We start from the raw sequence: 19,944 nt of genomic DNA on the forward strand, positions 1-19,944 counted from the left end.
AATATATAATCTAATTTCTTAAGATATTAAATACTTTCCAATTTTATCCTTAAAGTGGTAAAAAGGTTTCCATTACTTATTGACTGCTAAATGATATTTTAAAAATTATAATTATTGGAGGTAAAATTTCAAATAAATTAATCAGAATTTGTTTGGATAATAAATAAGAAATATTACTTTTTAATTTATTAACATAGATATTATTTCTTTGAAACAACATTCTAGTTTCTTATTATCAAAATAAATTTTTGGCGAACTTATTAACTTGATTTTAAAGTGCTTCAGTCAAAATCTTTATAAAATGATTACAAAGTTAAGCGAAAATGCTATTCAAAATCTACTAGAAAAAAAGGAAGATACTTCTATTATTTAGTTGTTATCAGAACCAAAATAATTTTTAAACCAAGAAAGCTTAATGCAGTAAAAACTTTGAAAACAAAATTCATTACTATTTATTGATATGATATGTCCTTTAACTAATTTAATAATGTTTTTTTTTATTCATTAACTAGGATCGAAATATCTGATGGCTATTTTTATTACAAAAAAGTATTTATAATAGGTAACGCTATTCCTAAACATAATAAATGTAAATTAATTTAGAATGTAAAGTATTTTATTTTATAAATTCATTTATTTTATTTTTAAGTAAAAAAGTTTATGATACTTAAGGTTAATTTAAACAAATAATAGTAAAAGTAAGATATGATTATAATTGATGATTTCTCAATCATTTACTAAAATTTAGATATGCTAATAGGAGCTCCAATTAATTTTAAAAAATTTTAAGAAGTAAAAATTATTATGAAGTTTTTGAATAAAATAAATACTATTTAATATAAAGGGAATACAAAATCCTAAGGGTAGCAGAGTAATTCCTATACAATATCTAAAATGCGATACTTAAAAAGCAGAATAAGTCAAATTATTAAATCCTAAAACTCTTTTCTCAGAATCTGATAGCAGCTAAGAAAAGTAGGATTAATTATAGAATAAAATAGAGAATGATTAAAATCAATATTAATAAAATGGAGATAAATTGTAAAATATAATTTCATAACAGAAAAGCTAAGATTCTTAAAGTAAATTTAATTACCTTGGAGAGGATCAAGATTTTTAGTTTAGCTTTGACGCTTTTATAAATAAAGCTAAATTCTTCAAATAAACAAAATAAATTTCATATAACAAATCTAGTTTATCAAATACTATCAATTAACATAATAATGATAAACCATTAGAAAAAGAGTCAAGTTTGATAAAAAATTAAGGGCTCTCCTTTAACCATAAAAAAAATATAGATTTATTAAATTCAGATAAAGTTTAAAGCAGTTAATAAAAAGTTGAAAATATCTAGTTGAGCGCTTAAAGTGATTCTAAAAATTAATAAAAATAAGTTATTGTTTAAAGTAATTAAGATTAGTGTTTAAAAAATGATGACACACCCTAATAAAATAGTAATTCATTAATAAAATAATAAAACAATTATTCATTGATAAAAGAATAAAATAATAATAATTTAGTAAAAGAATAAAATAATAATAACTTATTAAAAGAATAAAAAAATATTAACGAAATATCCATTTAAAAATAACAAGACATACCATCTAAGATGTAGCCAGTTTCTAAAGAAATTAATAATATTATTTAAAAAAATCAAGATAATGGAATAAATGGCTCAAAATAGATTTAAGATTAAGATAATACTATTAATTCTCAATAATAAAATAAATAGTTGAAATAAAATACAAACGAGTAGTCATAAGAACCAACTAAATAAAATATTTCAGCTTTTACTAATTTAAAAATGAAATTGTAACAAATTTAACAAAAAAATAAAGTAAACAAAGAAGATATCCCTATTGAATAATATTTGAGCAACTCATAAAATTAGAAGGTAAAAGACGATTAATATTTTTGTATGAATTCTACACAAAATTATTAATCAGCTCAAATATTAAAAGATTAAGTATAATTATCTGGTGAGAAGTACAATCGTGTAGAGTAAAAATCTGAATAAATAAGAAAACTATTCATCAGTAAAACTTCCAATAAGCTTTTAAAAAAATTTAAATCACCTTCACCTTAGAAGAATGATTAGGGTAATGAGAAATAATAAAATTGCAATATGGGATAATTTGATATAAAAAAATCTATTCCTATAAAGAAGTAATAAAAATCTAATTAATCAGAATAATCTAATATGGCTGTAGAAAGTAGCAATGAAGATGAGGCAATAAAGAACACAAAAAATAACCAATTCATAGATTCTATATAATTTTCTTAACTCTAAACTAACCAAAAATCAATAAATTAAGATAATTAATAAATAATTCCCAATTAAGTGTAAAATAAAATTTCAAATGATTTAAAAAAGAGCGAATAAAACAAATCAAACATTTCAAATGTAGCAAATAATTAAAGCAATGAATTGATTAAAGAAAAAAATTAGTTTAAGAAATCAGCTGAAAAAGAATAAACAATTGAAAATTAGCAAATCTGTAAAATAAATTAGATTTCTAATCTTTAAAACTAAAAAAATTTAGAGCTCAATAATTTACAAAAATCATTATTTAATCAATTTACACCAATTTAAATACAAAAATAATCAACAAATTTTATTGGTAATGATGCAGATTTTCTCTTTAGCTAAAGTTCAGGTTGCTAATCTCAAGAATTTACAGGCTTTATTAAAGCTTCAGATATTTATTAAGTATCAGAAGAAAATTAAAATAAGTTACAATCGTCTCAAGAAATTGTAAAAAAATAGCTTAGTTCAGAATTTTCAAGAAATATTTCTGATAAAAACGATAAAAAAGAGGACAAAGACTCTCAACAAAGTAAAAAAACAAGCAAAATATTGGAAAAAGAATAAAATAAAATAGAACGAGATTGGAAATACTTGATCGAAGCTATTGAAGATGACTCTTAAAGCGAAGATGAAGTAACTAATTAATATTAGGAGAATTAACCTTTAAAATAAAAACAAATTTTAGAAAATACTCCTTAGAAATAATAGGAAGAATCGTCCACTAACATAGTTACATAAAATATTAATAAAAACTATTCAGATAACTTAATCCAAAATTTATATTAAACTAGTGAATAGAAAGAAAATATTTAAAATGAAAATAAATAAGATATTATTAATTAATAAAATGATCCCTCTAATAAGAACAATAACTAAATTCGCAATGAATAAATTTCACTTGAAGAGAATTAGTATTTGGTTGGCTAATAAACCTAAATAGAAATTAAAAGCTAGGATAAAATATAAAATAATTAGGATTCAAATAATTAACCACAAGAAGAAGTGCAATAGTCTTAATATGAAGAAGTAAATTAATAGAATAATTCTTATTAAGAAAAATAAGATTAAGAACATTTAAATGAACTTGTAAAATTTGAAAATATAATTTAAACTCCAAAAAAAGATTCAATTAATAAATAAGAATAAACCCAAATGCAAATAGAAAGCTAATAAATCAGCAATAATTAGGATTATAATAATGAAAATGTTGAAAAATAATAAAGTAATAATGTTTTTGATGTTTAAACATAAGAAAATATAAAATAAATCAATTCAAATCAGCAATCACAAGATTTAGATTAAATATAATTTTAACCAAATGAGGATTTAAACATTTGTGATATTGAATAATAATAAAATATAAATAATATTCAAATTTAAAGTTAAAAATCTTTACAAACCGAATAAATTACTGCTAATAATAAATAGAATAATAGTACAATTGATTTAGAAGAGGAAGAAGAAGACTAATTTGATATTGACATTGATATTGAGAGTTCTTAAAAAGAAACTCATAATTTATAATAAGTCTTAAATTATTAAGCATCTTAATAATTAAATCCAAAAAACATCATAAATAATGAAATATAGTATAAGGATTAAACTTTATAAAAATAAAATTCAAATGTTGATTTGATGTAAGATGATGAAGAATTAGGATCAAAATATTAAGAATTACCAAAAATAATTGAATAAATAGATATAAAAAATGAAGATTATCAGATTGAAAAGACAAGTATTTCGTAAGAGCAAATTTCTAATAAAAAAGATCAATAGTAATCAAAAATCTCAGAATAAATTAATATAAAAAATAACGACAGCTAAGTAGAAAAAATAAGTAATCAACTTTCACCAGAACATATTTCTAAAAAAATGTAAACTTAAAATAATTAATTAACTAAATCTGAAGAAAAAGAAAAGCAAAAAACTCTTTTCGACTTTAACTTTAAGAAAGACTAGTAAATATCTCAACAATAGCTATCAAATATAGATTAAAATTAAAAGTAATCTAATTAGAATTCTAACTAGAAGCAAATAAGTATAAACCAATCGAAATAAACTATAATTAAAAAAAAATTTAAGATACCTTTTAAAAAGGAACCTGTGCCTAATTCTTAGCCATCAACTTAAAAATAAGATAAGTTTTTAGAATTTACACCATAAAAGGTTTAAAATGAATAAAATTAATCCTCAAAGGCTGAACAAAAAGATGAAAATGCCAAAAAATAGCTTAAAACAACTCCAATTATTATAGAAATAAGTGATGATGAAGAGATTTTCTAGTATAACTCTAATAAAACAAATAAGTCAACAGAATCAAATATAAATACAAAAAATAAATAAATAAATAATCAATAAAATAAATAAACTCTAAGTGAAACAAAAACTGATAGATAATCTATAGATTAATGTAAATAATCTATTTAAAAATAAAATAGTGTTCAATCAAATGAATCAATAGACAGAAAGAGTTAGAGTAATTCATAAACCGACTCATAAAAAAGAAAAAGAAGGAGGTTATTAAAATCTGATTTTGAAGATATTATCCTTAAGTAATTGCATAAAGATTAAGATAACGAAATTATTTTGCAATGCCCTTCTATTAATTCTTCTCAAGTAAAATCTTAACAGCTACCTTCTTCATAATTAGAATACTAATACTGCTTTATGAAGTAATTTGAATATTCAAACAAAGATAAAAATTCTTAAAATTTACAAAACTAAAAAAATGTTAAAAATTCATCAAGCGAGATAATAAAAATAGAATAAAAGAGTCAAAACGAAGATTGGGAGTGTTACTCCGACATATCTTTAAACGAAGAATTTATTGAAATTATTGATGATTGAGTTAAAATTAATATTTCAAATAAAATCTAAAATTTCATTTATAAATAATGTTGATTTAAATGTTTTTATAATAAATTAAAATTAAATAATTTTCCACAAAGAATAATTTATTGTTAATTTAAAAAATAATTTTTTTATTTGAATAAATAAATTTATAATTAAATATTTTAAATTAAAATTTATCAAAAATCCAAAAAATAAAAAGATAGATGGAGATTTCATTTTAAATAATAAAAATAAAAAAAATTTAATTAGTATGATCATCAAAAAACAAATTTAGGATTGTTATTTACATAAATAAAAATTTTATTAATATTTTCAAAGCTTCTGTAATTCTTATATTAAAAAAAACAATAATATTAATTTATCTAGCTAATTTAAAATAAAGCGCTGGTTAATATTTTTAGTAAATTTATACTTTATATTTTACTCCTCTAATAATAAATGTTACTTTATTAATTAAGTAACTAAATGTAAGACTGTATCTAGTTTGATTGTTACTCAAATTCACTTTTTTAAAAAGAAAAAAATATATTTAAATAAATATTTATACCTTATTAATAAAGCAATTACTAAGCCAAATTATATATAGTAATATAATTTAAGCTATTCTAGCTTTGTTTAGATAAGAAAGATGCAAAAAAAAATGCCAGTTTAGTGAATGCATGCTAAAATGTAGACATATTAAAACTGAAAGCTTTAGTTAATTATCTATAAGGTTAAATGTAAATAAATATAAAAAATTGCTTTAAATATAATTGAGTAATAAAGTCACATAATTTTTTTATTTTTAAATATGATTTTTTATTTATTAAGAGATAGAGAGTTAAAGTCTATTAAAATTTTAATGTTTAAATATCAACTCTAAATTTTAAAGCAAATTTTATACAATAAAATTTGACAATAAAACTATTAGTTTTTATTCAATAATTTTCTAAATAGAATTCAAAATATTTCTTATTTCAAATTTAAGCAAATAAAATAAATTTAATCTTTAAAATTCAAAATAAATTATAAAATCATAAAATTGTTGAACAATTTATTTGAGATATTTTTAAAAATGTTCATAAAGCCATGAAATTGAATTTACTAATTTATTAAAAAACTTTCTTACAAAAAATTAAATTCTAAATTCAAATACTAAGAATAAATTTCTATTTTAAAATCAATAATTAATGAATATCGCATAAAGTATATAATTATAAATTTGTATAATTTATTAAGTCACTAAGTATTTTTTAAATGTATTTATTTTTAGAATATTAATTTGTGTTATAAATTTATTTTGAGAAGAAAATATTCTAATATATTTAAAATAGACTTAGAATATATAATTCATCAAGAATATGCTTTTAATGTATTGAGACCAAACTAAGCAAAATTTAAGCCTTCGCTCCATCGCTTATCAAGGGGTGGAACTCCATAGGCAGCCTTAATTTAGATTTTGTTTTTCATTGGAGGAGTTAAAACATAGTCCCAATTTGGCTACATAAAGCAAGCATAAGTATTTCTGGAGATACCAGTTCCTATGGTCTTTGGTCCTCTTACTACACAATGGGGAGTTGCTTCTACTATACCTCCGGATAATATTTAAGCTGTTTCTCCAATTTAGAAAGCTAGATAGTCTTGAGGAATTTTAAGTCTCTACTACTCAGCAAATCTATTTTTTGCATAGAGGCCTCCTTCTACATCAAAAAAGTTATCTAAGACTTTACCATCTTTATCTATGTAAAGAGCAGATGCCAAACCTGTTAAAGCGCCATGATCATTATGCCATCCACACCAGTCATCAGACACAGTTTTTGCATCATTTGAGGGGAAGTAATGAAGAAGCCTAGCTAAATGTCCATTGCCCTTACCAATTACGTTTTCTAAAGTTCCAATTTTATAAGACGAGTCTACAGCATTTACATATTTATCAATATGATAAGCCAATAAAGTTCCAGTACTGATCATTAAGGTTCCAAAAGACTTAAAAGCTCCTTCTAATTATGGGAGATCTTCCTTAGGCCAAACATTTTCAACAATAAAACCTCCTTGTTCTTTTTGTTATGGGGTAAGATCTTTAACTGGTCTATCATCGAGAGGGAAGCCATAGAAGCTACCTTTTGAAACGTCATACTTACCATTGAATTGTTCTACTCCATGGCTCCATCCGACACAGTGAAAATACTCAGGCTTTATTAATTTTTAGAGTTTATTCTAAGGTAAAGTTGCCAACTAGTAAGCTAGAGGTAAGAGATCTCTTCTGAGTTTAGTATAATTTGGGACGTTTTTCACAAGACATAAGCCTACTCCTTGAGGGCCATATGCTTCTTTAATTCTATCACTAAGATCAAGATTTTTATTGCTAATTTCAGAGTAATCAAATACAACAGGGTCTTTAGATATTGTTTTAGTGGTAGTAGAGAACTTTGAAATCTATTTATTCAAATAAATGAGTGCTTATTGATTTCTTCTAAAAATGTGAATCATGTTTAGGTATTTTACTTTTTAAATTTTGATTGTAGAGTTTTAATTTGTCAAATTAATTTAAATATATTTAAGTATAATGACGTACAAACGCTTTTAAATTTACATATATATCCTTCAATTTAGTATTACATCTAAATAATATGTTAAAAAGTCTTAATTTAATTATGTAATACATCCAAAAGATTAAAATAATAAAAAAAGTAATATGTAAAAGTCAATTTTGTTTATAAATAAATTTAATCAGAATTTCCTATTTAATTTGTCTAAATACCTTCTTTTATTTTAAATCACTGTAAATAAATACACATTTATTTTTTATTCATTTACTTCTTTAATTATTTATTTAATTTATTTCAAGTGACATTTATTTCATTTTTTTTGTTTTTATTTTTCTATCTTTCTTTATTTGTTTCTTCTCAAATTTCATTAAAAATAAAGTGAAACTAAAATTTTTAGGTTTTCAATTTATTCCATATATTCATTGAAATGCAATTTTAATTAATAAAGTTATATACAACATGTTATTTAATCTTTTTACTTTGATCTTTTAATTGTATCATCTTTAAAAATTATTTATTTCAATTATATGTTTTTGTGTAGTGTGTATCTTCATTTATTTTAAGTATTATTTATTTAAATTATATATTTTTAAAAAACAGGCATCTTAAATAAAAGAAAGAATAGAAAACTATAAATTTAAAAAATATAATTGCCTATAAAAAATATTCTAATTGAATTTTTTTAAATAAAATTTCTTATAATTGGTTTACAGTTTAGAGTTGAAAATTAAAAGATTTATTCTTTCTTTCTTACAAAACAAATAAATGAATAAATTCCCTTTTATATCTAATAATTAATTTATTATAATCACAAAATTTAATATATATCTATTTAAAAATGATATTTTAAATTTTATTATATCTATTTAAAAATATGAAATAATATTTATTCTATTTACAAAATTAGTTTAATTAAAATAAAAATTTTGATTACTTTATATTTAAATATTAATAAACAATTTCAATAATTTTTATCTAAATTTTGAATTAATTTAAAGGCTTTCTCTAACTTTAAGCTTACACCATAATTAAAAAGCAAAAAATTTAAAAAATGGATAGCAAACATAATTTCACTGTAAATTAATATTTTGGTAAAAACACTTAAAATTAAATAATGATTTATCATTAATCTAAATAAACAGAATATATTTGAAATCAATGAGTCCTTAATTTAGATAAAATTTTTTTGTAATTCATAAATAATAAAAAAATTAGTATTTAAAATTTAAATATTTTTATTTTTAAAACTAATTGCTTGTTAATAAATATAGTCTTTTAGGTAATATTTTTTAAGTAATTTCATTTAATGATTAATATAATACTTTATTTTTATTTCATGGGATTTTAAGGGCAATAATTAATATTACCAAGCGCTATTTTTATGTTATTAACTTTAATCGATCTTTTAGCATTTTTAAATCACCTGAATTAGTTAGGTTCATATGTTTGTACTTTAAAAAAATAATTCAAGCACTCTTTAATTCATGAAAACTTTATTATCTTTTAATAAATCTTGTTATTAATTAATCAATCAATCATTCACTCGCAACAAATAAAAATTATACAAAAGAAAGATATCTTACGTTTCTATTCATTTGAGTGTAAGGCTCTATAAGCAAAGATAAAGTATACATGAATTCCTTACTTCTATTTAAATTACTCACCATCATCAAAGTTTAAATTTTTTATTTCAAAAAAGCTAAAATTATTTAATTATTAATTACACAGTCCATATATGTTTTCCTTATTTATTTTAAGTTTGAAGGACCATTATATTTAAATTATTTTTTTTAGATATATTGCAAATTTTTGATTTTAAGAAATCTTTATTTTTGTAAAATATTTTTTTATGGTTAAATATTTATTCCAGTAGCTACCTACATTTATTACTCTTGCTTAACTAGCACTTTAAAGAAAAGCCTTTATATATATTTATTATTTCCTTATTATGGTTGTAGCTTAACTTTATACAAATTTCTAATAAATAATAACCTAAATATATATGTTCATTGTTTACATAATATATATATTGAGAATTGGAGACTTAAATTATATTTTTATAAGCGATAAAATATATTGATTGTAACATATGATAGAATAGAAATAATTTTATGATTATTCTTTCTAATGTTAGAAAATTTGAGGCTAAAGAATTTTTTATTAGAAGTATAAATTTATTTTATGAAGTCTAAGTTCACTTTTAACCAATTAAAGAATGAAAGGTTTTTTTTATAATAGCTTACTTTTAAAGATTTCATGGAGTGCTTGAATCTCAGATTGAAAATTAATATTAATTACGAAGTATGGTAAATTCCTTAATAAATATTTAATGTTTTTAAATTGAATGTTAAAATCTTTGTTTACTTTCGAATCAAAAGCCTAATTAATAAAGAATCTAACTATTAAGCAGAAGAAATTTAATCTAATGATCTGGATGGGATCTTAGTAATTAATCTAAACCATATACTTATTAAAAATTTAATTAATAAATAAATATTTATTTAGCAAAAAACAATGTCAAAATTTCATCTAATTACATTTCTAATTTACCAAATAAGTATTTTATTCACTATAATAGAAGCGCAATCAGCAGATATATGCTAAATTGGGTGTATCAACTGCTAAGGTTCTTCAAATACTTAATCATCTGTTTAATGTAGCTAGTGTGATTATAGATTTTAACTAAACAATAATAGATGCAAATTCTTAGACTGTCCTACTAATACTTATTTACAAAGATATACTAGTTCCTAAAATGGCCAATCTTATAATTCTGATACTTGCTAATCAATATGCGATGCTACGTACTATGAAAATACAGCTTAAAATACTTGTGATAAGTAGCAAACATGCTCAATTTCATACTAATCTAACTTAGGAAATTAAAGCATTACAAATTTAGGAACTATTGAATCAATATACTAAGTAAATAATAATATCTCAATAATAATTTATCCTACTTTTGCGAGGCTAATAAATACAAACTCAGGATAATATTTATCAGATATAATTGACACCACGATTTTAAAAGTATTATATTTTCAAAATGTGCTTTTAATTTTTTCAACGACTAATCAAGTAATAAAGTGGGATTTTGACTTTAACTTTAAAACAAGTCTTATTTAAATTTAATAAGGTAGTTTGTCTAAAAAGTCACAACTTTTTGATTTAATTGATGGCTAATATGCAATTTCAAGCTTTGACGAATCATAGAACATTGTATATTTTACTAGAATTTATTTAGATAATTAACCTAAAATCCCAGACATTTCTGTTCCTTCTTTTAAGTACATAGGATGCACATTAAAAGTGGTAAGTTCCTTTATTTTATGTTTTGGAAAAGACTAGTAATTAATTACAAAAAGATTAATCATAGCATAATAATAATTAGTAATTTAAGATATCAATTAGAATCCTAGTTGCTAGAACTCAATATTTTCCTAGAACTCTATAATCCAATCGATTTTCTTAGATTTTGCATCTTATTCTTAGATAATTGTGTTATAGTAATATATACAATAACTTATATAAGTAACCTTTGACAAAATTAATTAGTCGTTTGAGTGTAAACTCACTAATTTATTTGACATCCCTAATAAATTAAGAATGGTTGATTTAAATAATTAATAATACATGTTAGCTATTAATTTCAGCTCTAAATTAATATTTTTTGATTAAGATATGAAACAATTACATTCAATAGATTTTTCTCCTAATTAAGCGTCTGACATAGTATTTGCAAAGGATCAAAACAGCAATTATATGACTTCTTACAAGTTATATACTATTTAACCTGCGTCATAATAAGCCTTAATATATAGAATAAATATATCAATTTAATCTACTACGATGTTAAAAGCAATTCCTATATTAGTAGGATAAGCTGCTTATTTTATAGCGTACAAAAACAAAACTATTTATTACGATTAGATCAGAACACTTTATGGAAATAGTTAATTATTTATTGTAAACAGTAATTTGTAAAGTGTTAATATTATAACAGACGAAATTCAATATTTAGTGACCCCTTTTTAATAAAAGTAAATTTCTCACACAAACGCAATCAAATAAATTATTTATTCTGAGGATTCTCTTTTCTTGCTAACTTGTTCTTAAGATGGTTACATAATGGCTTGGTACACATTGACAAGTTTGAATCCATCATTTCTCTATATGGTTTCATAAAACGGAGAAGAATGCAGAAATATATTGATCCATTAAAATAGCTGGGTGGTTGCTTTATTCTCTCGTTCTATTGTTATTTTTTAGCTCAGAAATTAATATATTAAAATTGTCTATCCTTTCGCAAATGCTGCTTCTGATACATCCTAATTTATAGCGTAATATACTCAAAGTATATTATTATATTATGACAGTAAATTCTTCCTCATGAGTGGAAGCGATCTTACTTAGATAGCATAAGGAAACTATTCTGGTAATAAAATTTTATAAATTTATACTGTTTTAGAAACAAAAATAGTAATATAAAATGCTGATAACTCACTATAACTATACCAATTTGATCCAAAATAGCAATATTAATTTAGCTAAATTAATGGTATGTCTTATTAAAGTAGATTTGCAAGTTTTACTTACATTTAAATTGATATGATATCTCCCAGTGATTTTGAACTAATTATAGGATGCATTAATAACGCCTTCATAATTCTTAATAGCTCATTTAAAGAACAATTAGTTCATTAATTAACTAATGGATTTCCATTTAATATCAAAAAATATTCAGATAATAATATTTATATTTTATTTGGCTTTGATATTAATGGGACATCAAAGTATTTCCACTATGCGGTTTTTAGATCTATAAATAAAGGCATATTGTATGATTCAAGTTTTAATCTTTCTTTTAATTTAGGATTGCATCCTTATGTTGACTATAAATCAAATACAAATATACAATATTTATGTACTTTACCTATTTCATTTGCTACTGTCATTTTAAAAGGGATGTTTTTGACTCAGTCACTTGGTGTTAGTTATGGCTTTTTTGCCTACTCTTATGGAGGAGTCATTTCAAGTTATGCTATAAAAGATAATGGAAATATATAATACTATGGCAACTAAAGTGGTAACTTAAGTTTTGATTCAGTGGATTATCAAAATTACTATTAACTATAACTCAGCTAAAATTTCATTTTTGGTAGTGTAAGCTAAGTATTAGTGAGTCCTTTCTTAGAATAAATTTTTGTTTTGCATTATTAAGTAGATCTCTATAATATATTTACTTTTTAGCTCTAAGGCTAAATTAAATTTGATAGTTAGTATGACTCAGAAAAAGTGATAAATTTGCTTTATTCAGAGAAGAATAATTTTGTTATTGCATTTAAGAGTAAGTAGCTTATAGTAATAAATTCTAAATAAATTAATTAGCCATTTAAGTTAAATTCAGTTTAGTAAATTTAGGGTGTATAACTTGATGAAGCTAACAAAAACTTTTACATTTATGGAAGTTCACTAAGGGTTTATAGCTTTGATTTATCTTACTCATCAGAAATTACAAAGGAGGGATTCTAAAGCTATTAATAATGTATAATAACTAGTAATCTAATAATATGCAAAACTAATTCAAGTACTGTTTCTATTTTTAATAAAAAGACACAAAATTTAATTGCTAGTTTTGATGTTATTAATTAGCCTAAAACGTTTAAGCTATTTGTGGATGAGACTAATAGCTAAATATTTATAAGTACAACATTTATTTAAGTATATGATTTCACAGGAAATCTTATAAGTTAAATTTCAAATATTTCACAGAATATAGCTGATTTACAACTGTTTGGAAATACAATAGCTGTATTAACTCTACCATGTAATTAATTTTTATATTAATATTTTAAATTTTAAATTTTATATTTTAATATAGCTATATTCTTTTACCAAAGATAGACATTAGCCTATATAAAAAGTATTAAGCCATTTGGAGGAGGAAATATTCTCGGCTATTATTATATATCAGATTATAATACTGTTGCTTATTATGCTGATGAAATTAGATATGGATAAGTATTTTATTTTAACTTAGTTACATAACTAGATGACGGCTATACGTTAGGATCTTATCCTGAGTTAGGAATAGGTAGTGTTACAGCTTTGTTTTATGATAGTTTTAACTCCCGTCTTAATTATATTGATACTGTTGGAATATTATACAGTATTAATTTCCTTAACTAGAGATCATTTTATAATGTAATAAACTTTTTAGAATTTAAATCCTAAACATATAAAGTCAATTTGGCAGTTGATCATACTTATAATACATTATTTGTCTATAATTAAAACTTAATTTTATACTTTAACTTTAATGATGTTCAAAAATCAACAATTATTCAAAGCGCTAAAGCAGTTTAGTTTTTCTTTAAATACTAGCCTCCTTCGTCAAATGACTTATCTCAGACATATTATTATGTATTTGATAATAACAACATTCTTTATTCATACAAAGATTTTACTTAAATATACATAACCTACTTTGTAAAATAAATAAGAGATGTTAAGCAGATAGATGAATATAAAATAGTTATCTTTATTTTTGATGATTAAATATTAATTTATACATAGGACTAAATATCTTAGCAACAGATCTCCTTTAATAACTATGTAGCTGCTATCAATGACCCTAAAGTTAGAAGATTTTTAACTAATTAGCTTCTACTTACATATGACTATTAAATTATTCACATAAATTATTTGTTTTACTTAGATGGAACAAATAACTGGAAAAAAAAAGTTTTTAATGTAGGATAAAGTAATGAATTCTTCAAAAACTGTATTTCTTTTGGAGTGAAAACTCAGCAAAAAACATTATACTCTTTAGATTCAGGAAGATTAATGCTATATGATGAATCTACAATGACTTAATAATAAATTTTACCATAATGGTAGGCTTAGTAAAATATGCAAACCAATTATATTAAATATTTCACTTAAACAACCAAATTTGCTATTTTAGGCTATTTAAATAATGTAATAACAGTAATTTCCGTTGCTGATTATTCTATAGTTAAATAGGTTGATGTTAGCACATTAACTAAATCAACTCTTAACGAGCTGAGTGTGATTTTTGCAGATGAATAGTATAGTAGAGTTTTTATCTCTTTCATGTATCAAAAACTGATATTTGTTCTTGACTTATAAACACTCTCCTTCTTGTAGTATATTAACTTCCCTAATAACTAATTCAATAGGATAACTTAAAACAGTAATTATATTTTCGCCTACTCTAACTCATAAGTAAATATATTTTAAAGGGCAACATTGAAATACATAAGCTTTATTAAAAAAAATAATTTAATCAACCAAATATTGAATTTTATAATTGTTGATGAAACAAAAATTATCATATCAATGAATACATAGATTGATATTTATATGATTAATAAAGATAGTAGTATTAGCTTAATTGATTCATCACCTTTCATCAATTCTGAAATAATTAGTTCTTATGTGTAAACTACTGATAGCACTATTCTAAGAATAGTTGGAGTTTCTTAAAATGGTATTTTTGAAAAAAGGATAAATATAATGGTCTTTAGCTAGTAAAACTCGTATTACACACCTCAAAACTAACTCAGATACTCATGCTATTCTTAAATAAGCATGATTGATAGAGTGAATGCCTAAAAATAATTTTAGATATCTTACAATGTAAACAATTAAAATACAGATTACAGAATTATAACAACTTTTGGCTAAGACATAAAATAAATCGACTTTATACAAGATTCTACTATAAAAGTAATTATAGCACCAGATGCTTCAAATTCTAAGCAGATTCTTATTCTCAAATAAAATTCACTATAAAGTATTTAAAGGAATTAAGTATACATTTAGAATTTCACATTATAATTGGATAGCAATAATTAGATTTACTTATTTTCAAATATTACATAATCTGTTAAGTGGTAGAATATGGCAATAAAAAATTAAAATATTACAAATGCTCAAATATTGTTTAGTAAACTTTAAGATGTTACAATATCAAATTTGGTAATAGATAACATTATCTATAACTAAAATTATAGTGAAAGTGATAACCTAAGTTAATGGAATGAAACTTTTATTTTATTTCAAGATTGTAATAACATTTACTTAGATAATATTACCATCTCCTCTACAAATATATGGAAGAGGTCTCTCATATTTGGTTTTTTAAGAACTAATAATGTCTAAATTAATAATCTAACCATAGTTAATAGCAACTTTTATTAAATAATAGCATTTTAAAATGGTTAAAATATTCAAATCAATAAAGTAAACATGAAAAATAATAGTAATCCTTAAAGATTACCTTATGGTTTATAAGCCTAGCAAAGTTCAGATTATTTGAAGGATAATAGCGAAATATTTGCAATAAGCATAGTTGGATATTAAAATACATTACTTTAAGGGATCACATTATAGTTCAACTAAAACATACTTTTTCTAAAGTATATTAATAGTTATAAAAGTGATAGCGAATAAGTTATTTTGTTTAATGATAAAGTTTAAATCTAAAATTGTTTAATAACACAAACAATAACAAATTAAGATTCTTCAATAGTAGATTCAAAATAAATAAATTAAGCTCTAATTAGTATTTAATCAACACAAATTTAATTGATTAATTTTAGTTTTAATTTGAATTAAGGAAATATTTTGATATAAAATTCTAAATAGATAAAAATCCAAGACTCGTTTTTTTAAAATAATACATCTCTAGATGGTGGAGCTTTATAATTAAATTATATAAGTTCAACTGAGATTATTAACAGTTCATTCACTTAAAATCAAGCCATAGGTTCAGGTGGTGCTATTTTTATGAGGGAAGTTCAAAGTTTAACTTTTGACTAAAAATCAATTGTTTCTTAAAACACTGCATAAATAGGTGGAGGAGTCCGAATCATATCATCAAATATAAACCCTACGTAATCTATAGCGAATTAATCCAGAGTAAGTTAAAACACAGCTCAGATATATGGAAAAGATATAGGAATTTTCCCTTTTAGAATTATAGTAAATATTGAAGAGTAGAATTTGAGAAAATTATAAGAAAATAAATCGTAAAGCTTAAATGAAATTAAAAATAGTACAGATTAAATTTAGCAACACAAAGTATTTACTTTAGATAGAAATTTAGGTTCACAAAATCTATCAATTTAATCTTTTAGGAGTGGTGATAACTTACCATTAAACATTCAGTTTGTAGACTAATATGACTAAGTTGTTTAGTTTTCTATTTAAAAATTAAAAGCACAGAATTATTCCTCTAGTGTCTTACAGGAATTAAACTCTTTTTAGATTGAAATTACAGCCAATGATACTATCCTATCTTAGGTGACAGGTTAAACATTTGTCAATTATAATTAATTCAATGAAAATAATAAGATCTTTAAATTTACTTCTCTTCAAATAAATGCCCATCCTTTATCCAAAAGACCATTTTTAATAAAAGCAACAACTAATTCATTTTTTGAATCAGCATAAATAAGTGTAAATGTAAACATAGAATTCCGTTAGTGTTAAAAGGGTGAAATATTTAAAATGGTAACCTAAGAAATTCAAATATGTGAAATATGCTAAAGTGGATTTTACTCTTTGACTGAACCTAAAGATAATTCAAACGAATCAATTTCTTGTTTAAAATGCCCTGCTTAAGCTGCTTCTTGTTAGGCTGATAAAATTGTCCTAAAAGATGGTTATTGGAGAGAAAACCCCTTCACAGATAATATTCTTTATTGTGATAAAATTAATTAAATTACAACTTGCAAAGAAAGTGATATAGAGAGTAAATAAGGTTGCATATAAGGGTATATAGGTCCACTATGTTAATAATGTGATTTTTAAGGAAAGCTATGGAGCAACAGATATAGTTAGTCCTCTTTAAATTAGTCTTGTTAAGAATGCAGTCAAAATCAGCTGATTATTTCTTTCTTAATTGTCATTAGTAAAAATTTTTACCTTTTTCATTTTACATTTTATTAAATTAAAATAAAAATAGTTTTTAATCTAAAAATTTTTTTATTTAAAATTAATCAAATAATAAATAAAAAATATTTTAGAATCATCAAATAAATTATTTTTTTTTTATAAAAATAGCTATTTTGCTCTTTCTTTACTTCATGGTTAGTATTATCATGTTTATAAATAACTTTTAATTTCACTCGATAAGTACTTATATTCGCTATATGCAGTTTCTTCCTCTGTCGGCAAGTTGCATGAATGATCAATCAACATACTATATAAAGTCTTTAATTAATTATATTTAATTATCTTCAATTCTATTTTAATCAAGTGTTAGTTCATCTAATATAACATCTGCAATACATTCTACAAGTTATATTGGAACTCCCTCTACTTAAGTGTTCTCTAATATTCATTGTCTCTATCCTGATTATTTCTTCAATAAGTATGGAGTAGCATAAGTTAAAATACTGATTGAGTCAATTTATCCTGTAATTTTACTTGGTTTCATCAGCTTAATTTTTTATATTTTAGCCAAATTTAAGCTTCTAAATATAAAGCTTCATCATAATTATGCTACATTGACTATCATTTTTTTTTCATTTTAGCCAGGCTTAATAACTTTACTATCAAATTCTCTATCTTGTAGAAAATTAGGTGAAAACAAATATGTTTAGATAAACCTTTTACTAAGTTGCGATGATTCCTCATACAAACTATTTTCTTATATTTACATAATCCCTTACCTAACTATTTTATTAATATTACCTTTCTTTGTCATGAAGAAGCTTTACAATCATAGAAAAAATTTAGATTATTGCACAACAAAATATAAACTTGGGTATTTTTATCTTGATTACAAGCCTAATTTATATTTCTGGGAATTTATACGTATATACTTTAAGACATTCATAGCTATATTCTATATTCTCTATGAGTAAAATGATTAAAGCTTTGCTTATTAAGTAGTTTCTCTAATATTATGTTTATACTTAGTTATGATTTATATATACAAACCATACTTACAAAAGAAAGTACTCAAGCTAGACTGCGCCTCACTTTTAATCTTGATATTTAACATTGTCCTACAATAATTACAAATTGCTAGCTAGATAAGCCAAATCTTAATCCTTGCCTACTTACTGCACTTCTTTTTTATAGCTTTTGTTATTCTTGTCATAATTCGTTTGAAGCTTAACAAGAAATAATCTGGATATGTTTAAATCATAAAAAAATTTTTCTAAAAATTTTTACCAAAATACATATTTAATTTCATATTTATTTAAGTAAAAAATCATGATTAAACATTAAAGCGCTGGATTTTGATTAAAAAATAGTTGAATAATTTAACAAGATAATAAGCAGAAAAAACTAAGTAAAATTGTGATAACTTCATCAGTAAAAAAATGTCATAATCAAGTAAGTTATTTTTATTTATTTATTTATTTATTTATTTATTTATTTATTTTTGTTAAAATTAATTTGCAATAATAGAAACTCAATCATAACTGAAAAACAATTCTAAACAATAACTTGATTCTCAATATATAGTATAATCAAATACCATTTTAAAAGATAATATAACTCCAAACTAATCTTAGATCTTAAACGTAGGAAGTAAAAATTTTATTTTATTTTAAAAAAATTAAATGATTTATTTCTTTATTTTAACTAATTTTAGGTCCTAAATTATCAAATATTTTAAATATTTAAAGAAGCAGATTCTGCAATTTTAATATAGAGAAAGGTTTAATTTTAATAAAAGAAATTTAAGAATCAGATTAAATAAATCATTAAATTGATATTGATTTATAATCTATGTAGAATAGTTTAGATATTTAAAGTAGTATACAATATGATGAAATGCCAAAGCACTAAAAATAAAAAAACTAGCTTAAAGAAGTAGATAATGTTATATTCAAATAATTTAGCATAGCTGATTAAAATAAAAATCTTATAAAAATGTTTGAACAAAATTGAATTTTTATATAAATATTTTTAGCAAAAATCATTTATTTATTCAAAACTTTTATTACTTGTAAAAATTTATATTTTGCATTAATAGTTCAAAATAATTTTCATTAAATTCCTAAATTTACTTTGAAATAAATAAAATTCAAACCAATATTTATTGGTAAAATGATAATTTTATAGACAATATATCTTCAAAATTTATATTATCTGTTGAGTATCAACTTAATTTTATACAGAAAATTTAATTCAAATTATAAATTTAAATAGCATGAGACTACAAAAGAAAATAAAAACACCAAAAAAAATAAAAAGAAAATATTCAAA

General features: G+C 22.2%; 3 protein-coding genes across 3 annotated transcripts; 2 read left to right on the forward strand and 1 right to left on the reverse strand. All coding sequences in view use genetic code 6, as the record gives it.

Moving 5' to 3' along the window:
- Positions 1 to 169: 169 nt before the first annotated feature.
- On the forward strand, positions 170 to 5,155 carry TTHERM_00865040 (hypothetical protein; the record flags this gene model as incomplete). The annotated part of the gene is made up of 4 exons (XM_001026744.3): positions 170 to 420; positions 513 to 589; positions 650 to 792; positions 845 to 5,155. Exons 1-4 carry the CDS (start codon positions 302 to 304, stop codon positions 5,153 to 5,155), a joined length of 4,650 nt encoding a protein of 1,549 aa, XP_001026744.2. The 5' UTR covers positions 170 to 301.
- A 1,338-nt stretch (positions 5,156 to 6,493) lies between these two features.
- TTHERM_00865030 (dioxygenase domain protein) lies at positions 6,494 to 7,735 on the reverse strand (the record flags this gene model as incomplete). The annotated part of the gene is made up of 1 exon (XM_001026743.3): positions 6,494 to 7,735. The coding sequence occupies one exon, from the start codon at positions 7,733 to 7,735 to the stop codon at positions 6,494 to 6,496; it is 1,242 nt and encodes a 413-aa protein (XP_001026743.2).
- Positions 7,736 to 10,123: 2,388 nt separating this feature from the next.
- Positions 10,124 to 19,626, forward strand: TTHERM_00865010 (transmembrane protein, putative; the record flags this gene model as incomplete). Its single annotated transcript, XM_001026741.2, has 6 exons — positions 10,124 to 10,134; positions 10,248 to 13,516; positions 13,571 to 17,629; positions 17,782 to 19,065; positions 19,141 to 19,263; positions 19,328 to 19,626. 6 exons carry the CDS (start codon positions 10,124 to 10,126, stop codon positions 19,624 to 19,626), a joined length of 9,045 nt encoding a protein of 3,014 aa, XP_001026741.2.
- Positions 19,627 to 19,944: the final 318 nt, after the last annotated feature.

The sequence above is a fragment of the Tetrahymena thermophila genome, assembly GCF_000189635.1.
Source record: "Tetrahymena thermophila SB210 genomic scaffold scf_8253984, whole genome shotgun sequence".
In the NCBI taxonomy this organism is placed as follows: domain Eukaryota; phylum Ciliophora; class Oligohymenophorea; order Hymenostomatida; family Tetrahymenidae; genus Tetrahymena; species Tetrahymena thermophila.